The 18,780-nt window shown below is 55.0% G+C and overlaps 5 protein-coding genes across 5 annotated transcripts in view; 2 read left to right on the forward strand and 3 right to left on the reverse strand.

The window, feature by feature from the left end:
- Positions 1-1,566, reverse strand: part of GUITHDRAFT_112570 (hypothetical protein) — a gene marked incomplete at both ends in the record, with an annotated part of 3,616 nt that extends 2,050 nt beyond the window's left edge. Inside the window, 5 exons of the mRNA XM_005828282.1 lie at positions 165-335; positions 497-597; positions 647-686; positions 865-965; positions 1,017-1,566. Of these exons, the coding sequence (XP_005828339.1) occupies positions 165-335; positions 497-597; positions 647-686; positions 865-965; positions 1,017-1,566 (963 nt within the window). The remainder of the gene's footprint in view (positions 1-164; positions 336-496; positions 598-646; positions 687-864; positions 966-1,016) is intronic.
- Positions 1,567-2,379: 813 nt separating this feature from the next.
- On the forward strand, positions 2,380-2,792 carry GUITHDRAFT_74817 (hypothetical protein; the record flags this gene model as incomplete). Its single annotated transcript, XM_005828283.1, has 3 exons — positions 2,380-2,485; positions 2,555-2,624; positions 2,681-2,792. 3 exons carry the CDS (start codon positions 2,380-2,382, stop codon positions 2,790-2,792), a joined length of 288 nt encoding a protein of 95 aa, XP_005828340.1.
- Positions 2,793-2,852: 60 nt separating this feature from the next.
- Positions 2,853-4,261, reverse strand: GUITHDRAFT_112571 (hypothetical protein; the record flags this gene model as incomplete). Its single annotated transcript, XM_005828284.1, has 8 exons — positions 2,853-2,913; positions 2,958-3,011; positions 3,064-3,144; positions 3,195-3,260; positions 3,381-3,448; positions 3,515-3,681; positions 3,728-4,158; positions 4,203-4,261. 8 exons carry the CDS (start codon positions 4,259-4,261, stop codon positions 2,853-2,855), a joined length of 987 nt encoding a protein of 328 aa, XP_005828341.1.
- A 4,609-nt stretch (positions 4,262-8,870) lies between these two features.
- GUITHDRAFT_112573 (hypothetical protein) lies at positions 8,871-12,173 on the forward strand (the record flags this gene model as incomplete). The annotated part of the gene is made up of 1 exon (XM_005828285.1): positions 8,871-12,173. One exon carries the CDS (start codon positions 8,871-8,873, stop codon positions 12,171-12,173), a length of 3,303 nt encoding a protein of 1,100 aa, XP_005828342.1.
- An 844-nt stretch (positions 12,174-13,017) lies between these two features.
- GUITHDRAFT_142059 (hypothetical protein) lies at positions 13,018-18,393 on the reverse strand (the record flags this gene model as incomplete). The annotated part of the gene is made up of 12 exons (XM_005828286.1): positions 13,018-13,101; positions 13,138-13,179; positions 13,225-13,323; positions 13,369-13,512; positions 13,535-13,552; positions 13,735-13,779; positions 13,911-14,018; positions 14,120-14,353; positions 14,560-14,653; positions 14,706-14,797; positions 15,067-17,904; positions 17,959-18,393. 12 exons carry the CDS (start codon positions 18,391-18,393, stop codon positions 13,018-13,020), a joined length of 4,233 nt encoding a protein of 1,410 aa, XP_005828343.1.
- Positions 18,394-18,780: the final 387 nt, after the last annotated feature.

Consider the following 18,780-nt stretch of genomic DNA (forward strand, 5'->3'; position numbering starts at 1 on the left):
CTCGTCCTCATCCTTCTCTTCCTCCTCCTCCTCCTCCTCCTCCTCCTCCTCGATCAGGCTTCTACCTGTTCTACTTAGATCGTCCGTGGCCTTCATCGCAGAGAACGCAACAGGCATCACGTCAGTCAATCAGTATCTCTTGGCAGCATCTTGTTTCCTCTTACCGATTCGAACGCATCAGCAGTCGATTTCAACGTCTTCAAGGCAGCGGATCTGAGCTCCAATCTTTGCTCTTCATTCATCTTGCTCTGCAGCTCTCGGCAAACAACCATGGCTTGCTCGACAACAAAGTCGTCGTCACAGGAGGCGACTCGTTGCAGGAGGACGTAACATTCCTGGAACCACCAGTAACATCAGCTCACAACATCAGCTCACAAGAGCAAAGTCAGGCAAGACCAACCTCTGAAACATCGAGTTCTGGTTGACATGCGAGCAATCTCAACAGCGAAATAATCTTCTCGACCCGCAAGAATCCTTCGCTGCGAGATGTGCGAACCCCTTGGGATGTGGTTTGCAGGATTTGAAGTTGATCGAGATCGAGATTGATCTCGCTGACAATCAATTCCACTAGAGATTCGTCTTTCTGCCTGCTGATCTCTTTTGTCTCCAGTCAACAGACTTGCAACTCGATACAGGGACAGCAAACCTGCTAGCGCGTCTGACGCAAGCTTCTTCAAGAATGAACTCTAAACAGAACAAAAGTGTTCACATGCAAAAGCAGAGAGAAGACGCAGAAGAAAGAGGATGAGAGAGATGGAGAGGTAACAGAGAGAGAGAGGGAGACGGGGCGAAGAGAGAGGCAGACGGGGAAGAGGGAAGCGGGAGAGGGAGGGAGGGAAGAGGAAGGGAAGGGTAGCTCGCAACCTCCTCATCCGATCTGATGACATCCTTCAACACCAAAAGAGCTTCCTCGTTATCAACCGCCAGCGTTAGATCCTGATAGCCAGGAGAGCATCTGAACGATCCTACCCACCAGCCCTCACGCAAAGACGGAAAGAAAGGAAGGTGCCAGTCACCTTGGACGAAGATGGCTCCCTGACCCTCCTGAGCTCCTCCTGTCAAGCTCATCAACAGGTGGACAAGGGAGGAGGAGATCGTCCGTGCCTTCAGCTGCGCTTCCCTTGCACTCTGCTCGCTCCTGTGGGCCGAGATGATCTTTCCGTGAAGTTTGACCAAGAAGTTGTTTTCAGCTCCCTCCTCCCCCTGCTCCTCCTCGTTGAATCTGATCGCAACCACCTCCCTTGCCATCTCTCGCTCATGTTCAGCATACCAAACTCCACTGATAAAGAGCTCTTGCATGCTGTGAGAGGAGGGGTCCTTGGAGTTCTGAATCAAGTCCTTCATGCTCTTGCTCCCCCTCCTGCCCTCAGGCAGCACCAAAACCCTCCCCACGCAATCTCTGTTGTCATTGTCGAACTGAAGCACGAATATGATGATGAACCATGGCTCTTCTCTGGAAGGAGAAGACTGCATGACAGCAGCAGCAGCAGCAGGATCAGAGGCAGGGGGTGGAGGGGGGGCGTCGGGGACTTCAATCTTGAACCTGAAGGAAGCCTCAAGCTTCATTCTGTATGTCATCACATCTTCTATCCAATCGGAGTCTTCTGCGATGATTGTTTTCCACTGTGTCAGATCTTTGCTGAGGAAGAGCGACGACCCTTCGAGTTCGACATGCACACGTTGCAAAGCTGCAGACGTGCCCTCGCCCTGCCATGCCATCAACTCATCATCGAGATGAAAGAATCGTTATGGTCACGATGAGGTCTGACCTCTCCGTTATGCTGTTGATACGACGAAGAGCGGAGGACTGAGATGCGAAAAGCTCCTCTCGGTCTATTGGTGAAGATTTCCATTCACAACATTGGGAGTCCTGGAGGGACTGATCAGAACAATCGATCCTCTCTCGCTTGTGTCACATGCTTCCCATCTCCATGTTCCCAGCACTGACCGCCTCTTCTACATGCTCATCTCCTGCTCCGTATCTTTCTCCTCCCTCCCTCGCTTCTCCACCTCCGTATCTTTCTCCTGCTCCGTATCCTTTCTAAACCCATGTTATCGGGACGATCCTTGCGACACACGGGTACTATTTCGAAGGTCAGAAGGGGGTGAGGGTAGTCACCCCCACCCCCCATCCAAATGAAAAAATTCAGTAAGAAGAGGGGGTATCACAGCGAAGTTTTCGGTTGAATATTGTTAGGGTGGGGTGTATGACCCTACCCTAGTCGATTCAATACTAAATGTATAGCTAGGTATGGGTGTACTGAATGACCCACCCAGCCCCAGGAATCAGGCCCGTTGCATATTGTCGCCATGGATCGGCGGGGAATGGTGGGGCCCGGGCTGAGGGGTCGGTTTGTGGCGTCGATGGCGCGAGAGATGATGAAAGATGTGATGAGAGAGAGGCTGAAAGAAGAGAAGTACAACGTTGACAGAGCAGCAAAGGCTACAAGAGAGATCGCAGACTCGATCAAGATGAAGTTGAAAGGTACGTGGAGAGAGGTATGGCTGTAATGGATCGTCGGAACGCTGACACTTTTGTTTTGAATGATTTCAGAATTTCATTGGGAGAGATACAAATATGTTGTGCAGGTTGTGATTGGGGAGCAGCGAGGAGAGGGAATACAGTGAGTGTTGTAGGATCGTGAATCATTTTTGCTGATATGCTCGTGACTCCCTCCAGGATGGGTTGTCGATGTTTCTGGGACGAAGATGCTGATAATTTTGCGCAAGCAAGCTACTCGAATGACAGCTTGTTTGCCACTGCAGTAGCTTTTGGCGTGTATCTTTATTGAATATTTACTATACAGCGATTTCTACTATGTCAGACTGTGATTAGGGAGGTATGGCAAGCATCAGTTTGCTTCATGAGTGAAAACATTCATAAAACTCCATGCGTTCGGCATCGCATCGATACTGCCAATGACGGTGAATGCATGCTAACGGATTCTGACAAATACCTGCTGATCATTAACACTCGATTTTCCATCCTAGCAGCATGCGATGCATTTTTCCTGCATCCCACCATTACGCTGATTGCGCGTTCAGCTGTAGGATACAAACTACCTTGATGTGCGGATGGTATCAACCATGTGCTTCTTGTTCTTCACGTCCACGTGGAATGCAAGCTTGTGCTCACGACAGAACCTGCACGAGATCGTGTCACTCGAACTTCTCAACTGGTACTGCTAACATACCTCGGGCTCCCGCTCCTTGGATCACCGAAGGCAGGAATCTTCTTGCAGTTCTGAGCCTCGCACAACCTGGAGCACGTGTGAGGGTGACGGCATGTCCTCATGCTGGTGAGATGAAAACCTGCGGAAGAGCTTGAAATCCGAGGGCCGCGATGGGAGGCGCAGAACCATGACTCAAGATGCATCGACCTTTGATCTTCCCCAGCACTCTTCGTGCTGTTGCCCACAGACCCGTAGGTGGCTCTACTGCTGCAGCCCTGCGCCATCGGGAGGTGACTCAGGGAGAAGGAGGACCTCAGTCAAGGCAACCTCGGGGAACATACAAATGCGATTCTTGAGATCGACTGTTCCCGGATGTCGATGCTCCGAACAGAAGCTAGAGCAGAGGCCTCAGTTTGAATCATGATGGAACCAACCTCCTTCACGTACAGCTTCAGCCGCTCCACAGGATCCCCGTAAGATGCGTAAGTAGTACAGTTCGCAACAATGCCTGACCAAACACCGTTACCATTTGAGAGGCATCAAAGTTCACCTACATCGTGTGGTGGACAAGCCGTAGACTGGTTCTCTGTTGGACTTTCTTCCGGCATGCAGCCTCCTGCCACCCCTCCGTGTCGCGTTGACTGTTGTCTGAGCTGAGATCGACTCATCCCGAGAGGTCTCGCTATTCCGGTCGGATCTGCAAGAAGTAGCTGAAACATCTGAGGTACATTCATCCACGGAAGTGCTCTTCGCAGTGCTGCTCTCAGCCTTGTCTGTTCGCAGCAAGGATTCTGTCTTCTCACTCTCCGAGCTCAAACTAGCCTTGGAAGATGCCACAGAGCTTGGAGGTACAATCTCTACCGCCCACTTGGACTCTTGACCGCGTCTTCTTTCATCAGAACCAGCTGCACGCTCCATACCAGCCGTCGCTAAGCCTGGCAGAGCAACGGCGCTGAAGGCGAGACGATGAGAGCTCCGGTGAGTCCTGCAGCTACATCAGCCAGCGAAACAAGCAACAATTTCACGTACCACAAGTCGCGTAGACGCTTTTGCAGAACAGCAAACACACGAAGGCTTCTCGACTGCATGAATCGAAATTACTGCAGAGTGGAGGAAATTAGAAGTCGAATCTTACTCCGGAAGGACTGGCGATGCTGCGAACTCTTGATCCGAAGAAGTTGAGACGTCTGCAATCTAGCATTCTCACCATCTTGACCTGACTATTACACATGTATGAACAATCCGTTCGTTGCAACTGAGGAGAACATGGTTTGAGCTGAGGTCTTGAGGGATTTGCTGCAAGAATCCTCGAGAAGCAGATCAGAAGAAAGCAGAGAGACACCGGAGCTCGACTGGCTTCCGATTTGAACATGCCGCTACTTGTGTTCCTTTACAGTCACATCTTTCGATATTTCATCAGCATCTGCGGAAAGCAACCATCATACAATGATCACTCATACATGATTCAGTCTTGTCTCATCACGACTTGTGTACCTCGCTCGGCTTCGTCAACATCTGAGAGAGAACGACCTTGTATCTCTGGTACCACATTCTTGCATCCTACAAGATTTTTCTTCCAATCACTGCTTCCTATGCTTGACATGGAAGGACAAAGGGTTGGATACTCTGAGTGCTACCATCTCTCTTCCTCTATCGCCATCGCTCCTCCCCCTCGCATCGCACCTCTCTCCTTTCCCACTTCTCTCCATTACTCCATTGACAGGAAGGTGGCGCATCACTGTAATAATTAGCTAAAAGATTAAACTTGGAAAACAATAGAATTAGGCAAACAGAGTTTCCGATACACCGGGGTCCGGGCCTGCCTCGGGCTACTAGAGGTTACTACGGATGACTTGACGGATGTAGCCTAGTAGTGAGATCGGACGTGAACATGCACGACAGAGAAGCTGACTGAGACGAGGCTTGTACCATGCCAGTGTCAAGACGGCATCAGTCGAGGCTTACTGATAGTAGGCTTCATAGTATATCAAGACATGTGACTTATTATGCTCGAAGTGCGGGTGATGTCTCCTTGGCATATTGTCAACACCTGACGAGCCTTGTCCTGCCAGGACGTGAGACAGAGACAGAGAGAGCATGAGTTATACATCACCTCCGACACTGAATGATTCCTCACCAGCCACAACACCTGCCGTCTTTGTCATCGTCTTGTCCTTCTTTTCCCCTCTCCTCCTCCTCCTCCTCCTCCTCCTCCTCCTCCTCCTCCTCCTCCTCCTCCTCCTCCTCCTCCTCCTCCTCCTCCTCCTCCTCCTCCTCCTCTGGAGCATTATCATTGTCATCATTGTCATCATGTTCATCATCGCTGCACCAGCTTTCAAACGTATTCATCCTTTTCTCGCATCGACTCATCGAACCTTGCTGTCCTCGTCGTCAGCTTCACTCTCCTCCAGAGTTTTTCTCTGCGGCACCTCCTGCTGCCTGACCTCCTGCGTCCCTCGTCACTCGCAGCAGATCTGCTAGCCGCTGCTCACCGTCTTCATCCTCGTCTCCAGCTTACTCGATCCTCGAAGTCTTGTCAAGCTTCTCCGGCTGACAGCGCATCGGATGTTCTGCTGCAATCGCACGATCATAGCCAAGTATCTCTGCACTCGCAAGTTCCGGAAGACATTTCTGGCCTTGTGGACGCGAAAGCTGGAGGGAGAAGGTCAGAGGGAGCTGCGGACGAGGACAGCATACGAGCGGGCCAGCACGTTGGCGGAGATATTGAGCATGGACTCAGAAACGATCTGAACAGCAGCAGCGTGTCACGTTGCCTCTCCCTCCTCCCTCTCTCACCCTATCGCACGCGCACACTGTGTTCCATACTGCTCGCCGCCTGCAGCAGCCTCGACGTCAGGAGGAGTGGAAGGGCAAGGGCACGTGGAGGTCACCTTGGGGAGGGGAGGCAGCTCAGCTGGTCAAGAAACTCCTCCGAGATGCTCCAGGTCGGAGTCCAGACGCTGCGCAGGGGTCACGAGAGAGAGGCTCGTCCTGCTGGTACCGCTCGAGCTGAGGGAGGTACTCCCTGACCATGCTCATTGTAGACGCCACGACCCTTCCCACTCGCTCTCGCCCGGGCTGTGGCGACCCCTCGCGGGGCTTCAAGCTTGAGACCATAACGTCCAGCTGCTCGGCTGCTCTGAGCCGGCGGACCTTCTCTTGCACCCTCGCGCTGCTGTCGACGCGGCGAGACACGTCGCGGATCAAGTCGGAGAGAGCTGAGGTGAGAGTGAGAGGGAGGATCAACGGGAGGAGGCGACCTGGACGAGGCTGCGAGGGAGACGTCTGCTGCTCCTGCCAACGAGAGATGCTGCGAGCGATGGTGAAGTGCCGAAGAGAGTCTCGCTCCCCACGAGCATCTTTTGAGAGGGTCGCCTCCTCCCTCTTCTCTGCCTCCTCCCAACCCGCAGGTCGGTGCGTCACAAACTCTTCTTTGTCCATCGTGAACACAGCTCTCCTCTCCTCCGCATGCTCTCCCTCTCTCCTACGCATCAACGAGAACTCGAGCGCCTGACGCGGCGACATGCTCGCCATCTTGGGGGAGACAGCAGAGAGCATCTGCGACACTTGCCTTCTCGCAAGCTCTTTAAGCCGAGTGACCTGAGCAACATCAGATCTCTTGGCAGTCCGTCTGATCTCACCGAGTCTCTCGACGCCTCTAGTGTCTTGGGCCTCGTGCTTGTGAGCACGTGCTCGACGAAGAACTCCCTCGCGTCCTCGTTCCTCAACGTGTCGCTCCCAGTCGCGCCGACTGTCCGACTGAGCATGAGCGAGGATTGAATGCCGACGAGGCGGCGGAAGGAAGAAGAGGAAGCGGCACGAAGTCTAGGGAAGGGAGACAAGCTTGCAACAGTCTCGGACGTCATGCCGCGATGATCCACAACGACTGCAGGCTGTCGTTGGACCTTCAACCTCCGCACTCTGTCGGCAGAGGAAGTCATGGGTTTGTGTTGTAGTTGGTAACGAAGTTTTTCCTCTTCCCTGGAGTATCGAAACATCTTCTCTCTCACCGATTCCATCTCACGATTATGTTGCTGCACAATCTTTGCTTTCCTTCTGTCATACTCCAACCTGATCGTTGCGATGTTTCCTTCAGAGCTGCCCACGTTACTCCCTCCCCCTTCTTCGCGTCCTAGCATGAGAGCCTCTATTTCTTCCAGCTCCTTGTCGACATCGTGTAAGTGACGTCTGAGCCGATCCTCGGACATGTGCATGCTTGACCGAAGGTCTGCTCTTGTCTTCTCACAAATCTGAATTCTCTCTTTGAGAGCATCGTCGTTGACAGTTGTCTTTCTGAGAGCATTGTTGTTGTGGTTCGAGCCGGTGGATTTCTCTCCATCCCTTGTCACATTCTCTGACTGTGTGTGAGCAAGGCCGGCTAGTGTCCGACAAGGCGAGCTCTGCTGCCAAGCCTCACGAGCTTCCGCAGGAGGCATCCATGCTTTCAGTCTGCAAGCCTCTCAGGTTACCCCTTGGATGATCCTCCCCTCCTCCTCCACCTCCTCCCCTCCTCCTACCCCTCCATGTCCACGTCACAGCGTGAGCACGGCAGCCATCGCAAGACGTTGGACAGGTGAAGTTCCATCTCCTCCTCCTTCCTGCTGAGCGTAAGGACAGTCACTGACCGCAAACCTCAACCTGTCCACGAGCTGAATCCGGTAGTCCTCTACCCTTATCGCCCCATCACCCGTAGCAGGCAGCAGCAGCAGCCCCCCGGGCAATACGATCAACTGCACCTTCAAGGGGCCCTGGCAGCTTGTGAGTGCAGAACAAGAAGGAGAGAAGAAGCAACATGAAAGACAGCAAACGGCTGTTGCGGTCGGAAGGTCCATCCCATGTTGGACTCTTGTACCATGCTGATGAACGACTTTGTCTTGATGTCTTCGTACAAACTATCATGAGCAGTCAGAACAGCACCAGCATGACTTCATCTGCCTTTCTCCACATCCGTGCTCGAGCTCCTCCACCATGGACTGATCGAGCAAGGAAGGCAGAGGAGCGATGGAGAGGTCGCGCAGCCGGCAGCGAAGCATGTTGGAACCAACTCTGAGGGCCAGGGAGCCCTCTAACAATCATCATCAGACTAGTCTAGCAGGCAGCAACATCACCAGACGATCTTTTGCCGCTCAGCTCTACGATCACATCTGTCTTCACGTTCCTCAAGTACATCAGGCCTGACTTGACAGCGTCAACCTCGTCGTACACGCACACCTTCACTTCACCTTCATCTGAGGGAGACATCTGATACAGCCAAGTCTCTTCCATGTCACTTCCCTTCATCCCAAGAGCTCTGTCCGTCAGCTCTTGTCCAGCTACATTCCTCCCCCCCTCCCCCCCTCTGCTTCCCCCCCCTTGCGGCAGTTGATTCATAGGCCCCGACACCAGTCCCTTCCCAGTACCTTTCCCTCCATTTACTCAAAGTTAAGCCCTCCCTCCCTCCCCTCTTTGCCCTTCCTGTACTCACCTGCCTCCAGCTGTTCGTGGTCCGCGCCACCTCCCTCCTCCTCCTCCTCCTCCTCCTCTTCCTTCTCCTCTTCCTTCTCCTCTTCCTTCTCCTCTTCCTTCCCCTTGTCTTGCAGGCAGTATCTGTATTTGTTTCTCGTGGATATCTCACTCGCTCGCTCCTCTACTTGTGCCCCCCTTGTCTCGCGGTGTTGGCTGGTTGGCTACCTGTCTTTCTCTCGACTTCTATTCAAGATGCGACGACGCCCTGCCTCTGCGGTTGAGAGGAGGATGGACGTGGAGGGACACGCGAGGCAGTCAGAGGGCGCGAGGAGAAGGCCGGCATCGGCAGTGCCAGCAGCTAAGAGCGAGGCTCCTCCTCCTCGAGGGTCAGCGAGACAGCGAGCGACACGTCCAGCGTCAGCCACCTTCTCGACCAGGACCCCTGACTTCATGGACCCTCCCTCCTCCCTCCCCCTTCGCCCAGCCTCCGCCTTTCGATTCTCGTCGAGGGAGGAGGCGCGAGGGGGGAGGAGGAGGCCGTCCTCTAGCCTGACGAGCTATCGCAAGGACCCAGCATGGGAGGCGATGGAGGCGAAAGAGGGCGGGCAGAGCTTCGCCTACACTCCCTTCTTCGACACGGTCGATGCGGAGGTCAAGAGCAAGATCGCTGACGGCAGCAACGCCCTCAGGCTCAAGATTCAGAGCGCCATGGCCAACCTTTACATGAGCAGAGACGAGCCGGAGGCGAGCACCGACGACCTCGTGTACCAGGACCTGACCAAGGAGATGACGCGGGACCTGCTGATAGCTCAGCTAGAGGACGAGATCCGGTACCTCCAGCTCGTCCAGACAGACCTCGAGCGCGAGAGAGTCGAAAGCCTGCAGGAGTTGCGAGCTCACAAGTGGAGGCTCTCGCACAAGCTGAGCAAGGTGGAGAAGCTCAACGTGTTCCTGCGGGAGACCATGATAACAGGCACCTTCGAGCCCACCAAGATGGATGAGATCGATCAGCACGCTGTCACGAGCTCTCATGACGGGCCCATCCCGCGCACCCTCCTGCTCCACGACGCCATCAACAAGAACAACCCGAACAAGCAGACCTTTCACCGCATCATCAACCCAACGCCCCTCCCCCTCTCCCTCTCCTCCCACACGCCCTTGCTCAACCTCTGGATCGCCTATGTCCCTGACGCCTCCTGCTTGACTCGCGAGACGTCGCTCAGGGCGCAGCTGGTGAAGCTGCAAGGTAGCGAGCTGGACACGATTCAGCACTGGAGGGACCTGAAGAGGATTCTGAGCTCAGGGGATCATCGGAGAAGGTTGAAGGCGATGGGATGCAGCGGAGTGATGGAGTTGATGACGAAGAAGGGGAAGCAACACAAGATGCACGCGAGCCTGTCGATGGAGATGTTGAAGAAGCACGCGGACAAGTCGAATCCTCTTGTGATCTCAGACAAGGCAAGTCAGCTGTCAGACGAGCAAACAGAGGAGAAGATTCACAACATGACTATCCTGACGGCGAAGTTGACGGAGAAGAATGGAGAGGGCAAGCTGCCGGCTGATGAGGAGGATGATCCAACGACCTTCGACGCAGTGCTGATGGAGCTGAACAATCAAAGCAGCAGGAATGCGGAGGCAGCGGCGGAGCACGCTGCTGAGGACGTGGCGGAAGGAGAGAACAGGGAGGGGCAGAACGCGGGGGTTGAGGGTCAGGGCTCGATAGATCTTTCTCTCTTCAAGGAGATCTTACAGAGCAAGGAGGGAGAGAAAGGCGGTGCCGTAGTGGTTCAAAAGCACAAAGACACTCGGCGAAGACAGACAGTACAGCAGCAGGTGCAGAGGTTGCTCCGGGGGCAGGAGGCTCTCAGCAAGTTCCAGGAGGTGGTGGCGTCGCTGGACCTGCAGACAAGGCTGGACATGATCGAGGAGGTGGCGAGCAACCTGGTGGGGGTGGGGATGGTGATCAGACTGATGGACGCCATGAGGAGGATAGTTCATGACTCTGGGGTCGACGAGACCCTCGTGCTTCTCAACCTCCAGCAGGCGATTATGCAGCTCGTGCACGCGGGGCACGTGCGGATGTGGCTGACGGACGAGAGGAACAGCAAGATATGGGAGTGGACGGCCAGCAACCCGGAGGGCCAGCAGCAGCGAAGCTTCACCAACGCAGAGGTAGCGAGCGGGGAGGAGAGCGTGCACGTGAGGAAGCGACAAGTGAAGCCCGGGATTGCTGCTGACGTGGCGAGGACGGGGATGGGAATCAACATTCCGTTCCCGGCCGTTCAGTCCAAGTCGTTCAGCATCGAGGTGGACAGACTGCAGGGGGAGAACGCGAGGACGATCATGTGCGAGCCCATCCGGCACGGGGGCCAAGTGGTTGCGGTGATCCAGTGCTACAACAAGGTCTCGCCATCAGGGGAGGAGCCGTTCACGCGAGTTGACGAGCTGCTGGTGCGCAGCATCGGGGAGCTTGCGGGGGGTCTCATCCACAAGTGCTCCCAGCTCAAGACCCTGCTGGAGGCGTCCAGGAAGGCTCTGCACGTGTCCTCGCTGACGCGGCACTACCCGTTCAACTACCAGGACCTCTTCCTCCTCGCCCACGCATACACGCGCGACATGATGGAGAGAGTTGAAGCGACGCACTGCCAGCTCTACGTCTCCTCCGTCCTGGACAACAACCGCAAGTTCCTGTGGTCCTTCTCTCCTGCTGGACTCGGCGAGCCCCTCGTGATCCCTCATGGCGTCGGCGTCGCGGGTTGGGTGGCAGAGCACGAGGAGGCGGTGAGGTCAGAGGACGTGCGAGCAGATCCGAGGTTTGCAGAGGAGGTCGACTTCGTGTACTTGAGCCTAAAGAAGCACAAGGAGGAGGGGGAGGAGGGGAAGGAGGAGACCCACGGGCTGCTGGCGCTGCCCTTGTTCAACCTCGACGGGTCGCTGCTGGGGGTCTGCAGCTTCATAGACAAGAAGGGGGGAGGGACGTTCACGGAGATGGACGAGCAGGTGACGCGAGTGAGCAAGCGAATGATGGAGATCGTCGTCAACACCTCCCTCGCCAACCACTCCCACTTCTTCGCGCAGGAGACGGTCTTCGAGGCGCTCTTCCAGCTCAAGCGCCTCACTGAGTGCGATCGCGCCATGCTGATGGTGAGCGAGACGAAGCGATCAAGCCGGATGAGGAAGAAGCAGCTGCGGCTGGCGGCTCACTCTGACTCATTCATCTACGAGAGGAAGGAGCAGAGCCTGAGCCTCCCCATCGCCGACGGTCTCTTCGGCTACGTAGCTCGCACTGGCTTTGACATCGTCATCCCAGACGCCCAGGTGGACCCGCGCTTCAACCGCCTGCTGGACAGGCAGCTGGACTACAGCACGACCTCGCTCATGTGCATCCCCGTTCCTCACCATGACAGCGAGGAGAGCATCCTCGGCGTCCTCGTGCTCTCCAACAAGTCCAACGCCCGCGCCTTCACCCCCATGGACATCGCGGCTGCGCACGTGATGCGCCGCTGCATCTCCTACTTGTACTCCAACTCCATCAAAGATAAACCGACGGGATGATGGTCAAGCGCAGCAGAGGAGGAGGAGGAGGGGAGGAGGAGAGGAGGAGGAGGAGGCGAAAGGCTTTAAAAGTTTGAGTTCTTGCCGATCTTGTCCAGAAGACGCGAATATCTGAGCAGACAAGTTGAGACGAGACGGCAATACATGTCATTTAGGATACCTCTCCTGCAAGCCCCCAGCTGTAGTCCAGCTGCTGCTCTGATCTTTCAAGAAGGTGTTTGAAAACTAGCAGACGATCAGAGCTGATATCGCAGGGTGTCAAAGTTTGAACCCGATCAGGTCGCGGACGATGAGCCAAGCTTGACAAGTTTGTCATGACTGGAAGGTGACGGTTGACCGGCTTGATGTCTTCATCTGTCCCATGATGACCGACCAGGCTGAAGCTGGAAGAGAGAAAGAATGGAGGAGGGAGGAGAAGCAGGAGAAGAGGAGCGAGAAAGAGGAGGATAGGCAGGAGAGACCTGGTGGTGCTGACATCATGCGATTGAGCTCATCGATGTCCTACGGAAAGAGACGATCAAGGCATGCCAGTCAGAAAGCAGGGCGCACCTGCATGAGCAGAGAGACGTCGCTCTTGAGCTCGTCGGATTCTTTCTTCAGGCTCTGGTTTTCTTGCAGGACGGATTCAAGTTTCCGACTGAGCTCGTCCTTGTCGGATTTGAGTTGCGAGTATTTCTTGTTTCTCTCCAACAACTGGGCATCATTGGTATCGGATCATTGGTATCGCCTCCAGCACGACACGAGGCACCTCAAACTGAAGGTTTTGTAAGTCCCGCTGGTACTGCCTGTCAAGGATTTGTCTGATAGCTCCTGGTTAAATGATTTTAACATGAGAACATGTCATTCACTGTTGATAGTAAAAATCTTCCGGCGACCTTGACGTCTGAAAAGCTGTCCCAAACTGCGACTTTAACACGCGATCATCTTCCTTTCAAGTCATCGAGCACGTAAACAAATTCACTACCTGCATCTGAGCCTGCAATCGATCGTTTGCGACGTTGTATCCCTTGGAATGCATATCAGTTGTAGGAGTGTAAGCAGTAGGATTCACCTTCAACTCCGCGTTCTCTTGCTTCAAACGATCTCGTTCTTGCACAACCTCCTCAAACTTTGCCCGCTCTTGATCTCGTTTCCTGACAAGTTTGTCGTACTTGACAAGGTCATCAGATGTTGCTCGGCTCCACAACAGGCTCACTTTTCTCTGAATCTTTTCTAGAACACTCGGATCGAGCCGAGAGCTCCCAACGTTCTCCAGCTTTCCCTCCAGGAGCTGAATCTTCTTCACCAGCAGCTGTTGCTCCTCGTCCTTCAACCTCAACTCTTCGCGCAGGTGCATGACCTGCTGCAAGTCAGGCAACTACCTTCATCCTCATCCTCTCCTACAAGCTCGTCGTCACGACTTCTCCTCGCCCGATCGTCTCTGCCATCGTGATGATCGTAGCCGTGCAGGTCTGAGGGAGGCAGGTAAACCCACGAGCAACGGCAGGTGAAGTCAACTTTGACTGGAGACCGACTGCTCCTCTTCGTATTGCTGAACGAAACGTCTGTCAGGCTCCAGCACCACGTCAAAGACAAAGTCTTGGGGGTCGCGTGAAAACTGAAGCTCCTGCAACTTACATCAGCGACAGAGTCTCCTCTCCTGATGCTATTAGCTTTCTGCCCCTTCTAACTCTCCTCTCCTCTCCTCTCCTCTCCTCTCCTCTCCTTCTCCACCCTCTCCTCTCTTCAGGCACTCACGATCGGCTCGTCGGCGGCGAAGTCTGAGAACAGCATCTTCAGCTGCTCAAGGCTGAGAACGTCGATGCTGCGACCAAAGACGCCTTCAAGAACATCCCCCACGTCGATCTGACAGCTGATGTGAACATGCCGCCTGCTGTTCTCTACTCCCTCCCCTCCACCCCTTCCCCCCCACCCCCCTTTGCTCTCCTCCTCCTCCTCCTTCCTACCTCCCTCGAACGCTGCGCAGGAGATCCGTCCAAGAGCGAGCTGACAACAAACATACGCCTGCTCCCTGTCAAAGAGCTATGCTCCTCGTCCTTGTCCTCGTCCTCGTCCTCGTCCTCGTCTCTGTTCCTCTTCATCTCCTCCACCACCACCAGCCCCATCCCGACATGCTCCCCTCGCCGTTGCGGCATTAGGACGTCAGTCAAGTTGACGAGGGAAAAAAAAAACTGGATCAACTTTGATAGAATGGTAAAACATGTGCGAGCATACAAACTCGCGTATTATAAAACATATGTACATCTAGCTACAAAAATCAACATTCCTCCTCCTCCTCCTCCTCCTCCTCCTCCTCCTCCTCCTTCCCTCTTGGCTCTCACAGTCTTGTGCCAGACAGCACGCGACCTCCTGAGATGAGCCCCATGGCCTTGGAGACGTTGAGCACCTGAGCCTTCTTCCAGCACTCGAAGGAGCTGCTGACCCACGTGAAGCCGACGCAGGCGCTGTCAATACTACACTCATGGCAACAGCTTCGCACGCTGTGACGAGTGTGAGGAACGAGAGGAGGGAGGAGGAGAGAGCAAAGCTTACCTGTAGGCTACGGTGTAACTGCCGATGTCCCTCCCCTTGAGGTCCGTGTTGTGCTTGACCTTGAAGAATGCGCCAGAGCAAAACCAGTTGGACTGGAGTGAAGGTTGAAAGATTTCAGTGAAATATGTGGGAACAATCTTGAAGAAAGACAACAATCATCATCTCATCATAACAACAACACTTTCATCATCATCATCATCATCTTCTTCTTCTTCAGCATCAGCATTGCCATCACCTTCTCTTTTTGCTTGCTGTTCATTGGTAACATGCTGGTCAAATTTGCGCGTAGAGCCGCTTCTTGTGCCGCTTCTTCTTCGCTACGATGGAGAGTCTTAGAGATAAGGCTCTGCTTGAACGCGACAGCTGGACCCGCAGCCTGAGCCTGCAGCTGCAGAAATTCCTGCGTGATAGACTGCTGGGCCTGAGCTGAAGGCTGCTGGGGCATGGCAAGCTGCTGGGCCTGAGCTGAAGGCTGCTGGGGCATGGCGAGCTGCTGAGCCTGAGCTGAAGGCTGCTGGGGCATGGCGAGCTGCTGAGCCTGAGCTGAAGGCTGCTGGAGCATGACGGGCTGCTGGGCCTGAGCTGAAGGCTGCTGGGGCATGGCGGGCTGCTGGGCCTGAGCTGAAGGCTGCTGGGGCATGACGGGCTGCTGGGCCTGAGCTGAAGGCTGCTGGGGCATGACGGGCTGCTGAGCCTGAGCTGAAGGCTGCTGGGGCATGACGGGCTGCTGGGCCTGAGCTGAAGGCTGCTGGGGCATGACGGGCTGCTGGGCCTGAGCTGAAGGCTGCTGGGGCATGACGGGCTGCTGGGCCTGAGCTTGAGGTTGGTTATTCACTTGCAGGCTCAGTCCGGTCCTGACAAATGCCGATCTCGCTCGCATCAGCGAGAACTCAACAGGCTTGCAGCTGATGGTGTCGTCTTGGAGGAACCACAAGCCGTTCTGCTTGGCATACGCCAGCCTGACCTCGAGGGAGAGGGAAGACAGAAAGTCGATGACGACAGGGATGACTTGTTTGCAAGTCCCGCCCAACTCCCACTGGAGGCCGAGGAACCATCGGCCCGATCGAAACCTGCAGGGATCAAGCGGCTGCGAGACGACGAGCCGTTCTTTCTCCATCTCCTGCGTCATCGACTGGTAGAGGTCGAGCAAGACGTCCGAAGCAGCGTCGGTCACTGTGCCCGCGATAGTCTCGTTCATCCCCCTCAAAACTCTCTTCCAGAAACACTTGGAGCCGTCTGACGAGTGTACCAGCACAAAGTCCAACCCCTTTCGCGATCGCCGATCCTCCAGGCTCACCATAGTGGCAGCAGACTGCACGAGCTCGTGGTCCCGAAGAGGGCTGCTGAGCCAGCCCATGTCGGGGGAGGTCAGCAAGACCTTGGGATGCAGGGAGAGCGCGGCGACGAGGAGCTTGATGCGAAAGACCAGATGGCTTTGCTCAGCTGCCTCCTGGCTCCTCCCCCTCCCGTCAAACTCCGGGTGTGAGAGTACGAGAATATTCAAGCGTTTGCCGTAGGCCGAGACTCTGGTAGCTGACTCATGGCTGGAAAGAACAAGCAGAGTCCTCTCGTGCACTCCCACCATCTCGAGGGTGTTGCATACCCAGGAGAGGAGAAAGATGACGTGAGAGTCCGGGACCACCAGCAGGATCAGAATGTCTTTGGGCATGAAGAGAACCTTGCTAGCAAGCCGTCGCTTCACTTCATCGTCTTCCTGCAAGGCGCTGCAGTAGGCTGGGACGACGAGTTGCGGCGATGAAGATGCCGATGGGTCTGGCACAGCATGGAAAGCAGGGGAGCCTGCCATTTGGCTTGCAAGTGGAGCAGCGAACTGCTGCGGAGGGAAGGGAGAGGCTTGAGAGAGGATGACGGGAGGTTGCAAGGAGGCCACCTGAGGCTGATAGAAAGCGCTTCCCCCTTGGAAGTAGTCTCGATTGGCCGGCATTCTCACATTTGCTCCTCCTGCAAGTCCCCCCCCCTGCTTCTCCATCTTCTCCTCGTATGCGTGAAGGTTCTTGGTGTACTGAAAGTTTACCATAGACGCCCTCGCAGCTCCTTCCTCCTTCACCTCATGCCCATCCCAGTCAAGAGCTGGGATGACATCCGGCCATACTGTCAACCGCGAGTCCCAGCTTGTTAGAAGCTGGAAGTCCTTTCCTCCCGCAACCTCATAGTGGAGCCCAGCCTCCCTCCAGTTGGCGACGAGCGTCTTCTCGTTGAAGAGCCAGGGGTACACGCAGTAGAGGCCTCGCTCGTGCATGAAGCGAATGTGCCACATCTCCCATATCGTCTCCGCTCGTCCTGTCTCGAGGAACGACAGGTACCACACGCTCGGTTGGATCCCCTCCACCACAGGCAGGAACCCTTGTACCCCCCGCACCTTCTCGTACCAGATCCTGAACTCTCTCCATACCCTGGGCTTCGGCGAGTAGCTCCAGGTACCCATCAGCTTGTACTTGAACACCGTGAACGTGTTGGGGATCGTGTTCCCCATCAGCCCCTCCTCCCTCGGGTCAGAGGCTCGCAGCTGAGCTCGCATGCCGCTGAAGCCTGCGACCGAATGATCCTTGGCGAACCGCTTGTGAGCGGCGAGGAACCAGCGAGCGAAGAAGGGGGAGACTTCAAGGTCATCTTCGAGGAAGATCGGGATCTTGTTCGAGTCGTGCGAGGACGGCTGCCAAGATTCGATCCAGTTCCCCATGATGCCGACGTGCGTCGACCACTGATGGAGCTCCTTGATACCCCAAGGCCAGTCCAAGCTCTCCACCACATAAGCGGTCTGCTGGTCAGGAGGCTGTCCGGGAAGTCGGTCTTGATGGACGTGAAGGTCGGCTCGTATCCCGTCGTAGTAGGCTGATCGCAGAGACTGCAAGAGCCTGGCGAGCGACTGAGGTCTGTTGCACGTCAACACGATGAGACGAAACCGGTAATCCGCATACGTATTCTTCATCTCCGGCAAGACAACCAGCGCTTGTCCGCTGCCACCTGAGCTCCCTGCAGTTGAGCCAATGGTATCTTGCGCGACTGGGGGAAAGTTGAGCTGTTGACTCTGAATCTCCATGCGCTTCATCAAGATGTCTTGGTGCTCTCGTGCCTTCACAGCTTCTGTCGCTACGCTGACACTGGCTGTCGGAACCTCTTTGACAAATGTCACAACATCTTTGACTTGCTCCACGTCTTCCTTGACAGGTCTGGCATCCTGCGTGATGCTCGGGGAGCTCGCACCTCGTCCATCACTGCCACTCAGCCTGACCTCTCGAGCCACAGGAGGAGAGTTCTTGTCCGTGCTCGTCCGAGAAACAGCGGCAAGCAGCGAAGCTTGAGAGGCAAGCAGCTCGCCCTTCTTGTGGCTCAGCTCCGCGTTCAACATCTCCCTGCGTAGCTGCTGTAGCAAAGCGTTCCTCTTCGAAGCTGCTCTACAAGCGTACACAGCAAACAGCGAGAAAGTGACGGTCTGAAGCGTGAGGAAAACAAAGAAAGTTTTCTTGAGCGTCCATTCGTCTCTTTTCGTCTTGGAAGAGCATGGGAGGAGAGAAGTCCAAGCTCGACCTCTGCTGACACATGCAGATGGAATCGCCTCTTTGATGATCGCCAGCACTCCCTCCGCTATCTCCTTCGCCGCCATGATCGTGCTTGAGTCGCCATCTTGCTGCTCCTCTCTCTCCTTTAGTCCTCTCTGCTCGGACATGCTTTGTTGAGGTACTGAAGACTAAGTCCCGAAGAATATCAAGCACATCGCTACCATGACCAAAACTGCTGAGGTTTACTAGATCGTGAAAATTGTGACCTGCAAGACATTGTTGTCCTGTATTGTCCTGCCCATACTTGATTCCTCTGTCTGTCTGTCTGTCTGTCTGTCTGTCTGTCTGTCTGTCTGTCTGTCTGTCTGTCTGTCTGTCTGTCTGTCTGTCTGTCTGTCTGTCTGTCTGTCTGTCTGTCTGTCTGTCTCTGTCTGTCTGTCTGTCTGTCTCTGTCTGTCTGTCTGTCTGTCTGTCTGTCTGTCTGTCTGTCTGTCTGTCTCTGTCTGTCTGTCTGTCTGTCTGTCTGTCTGTCTGTCTGTCTGTCTGTCTCTCCT

This window comes from Guillardia theta, assembly GCF_000315625.1.
Source record: "Guillardia theta CCMP2712 unplaced genomic scaffold GUITHscaffold_60, whole genome shotgun sequence".
Lineage (NCBI taxonomy): Eukaryota > Cryptophyceae > Pyrenomonadales > Geminigeraceae > Guillardia > Guillardia theta.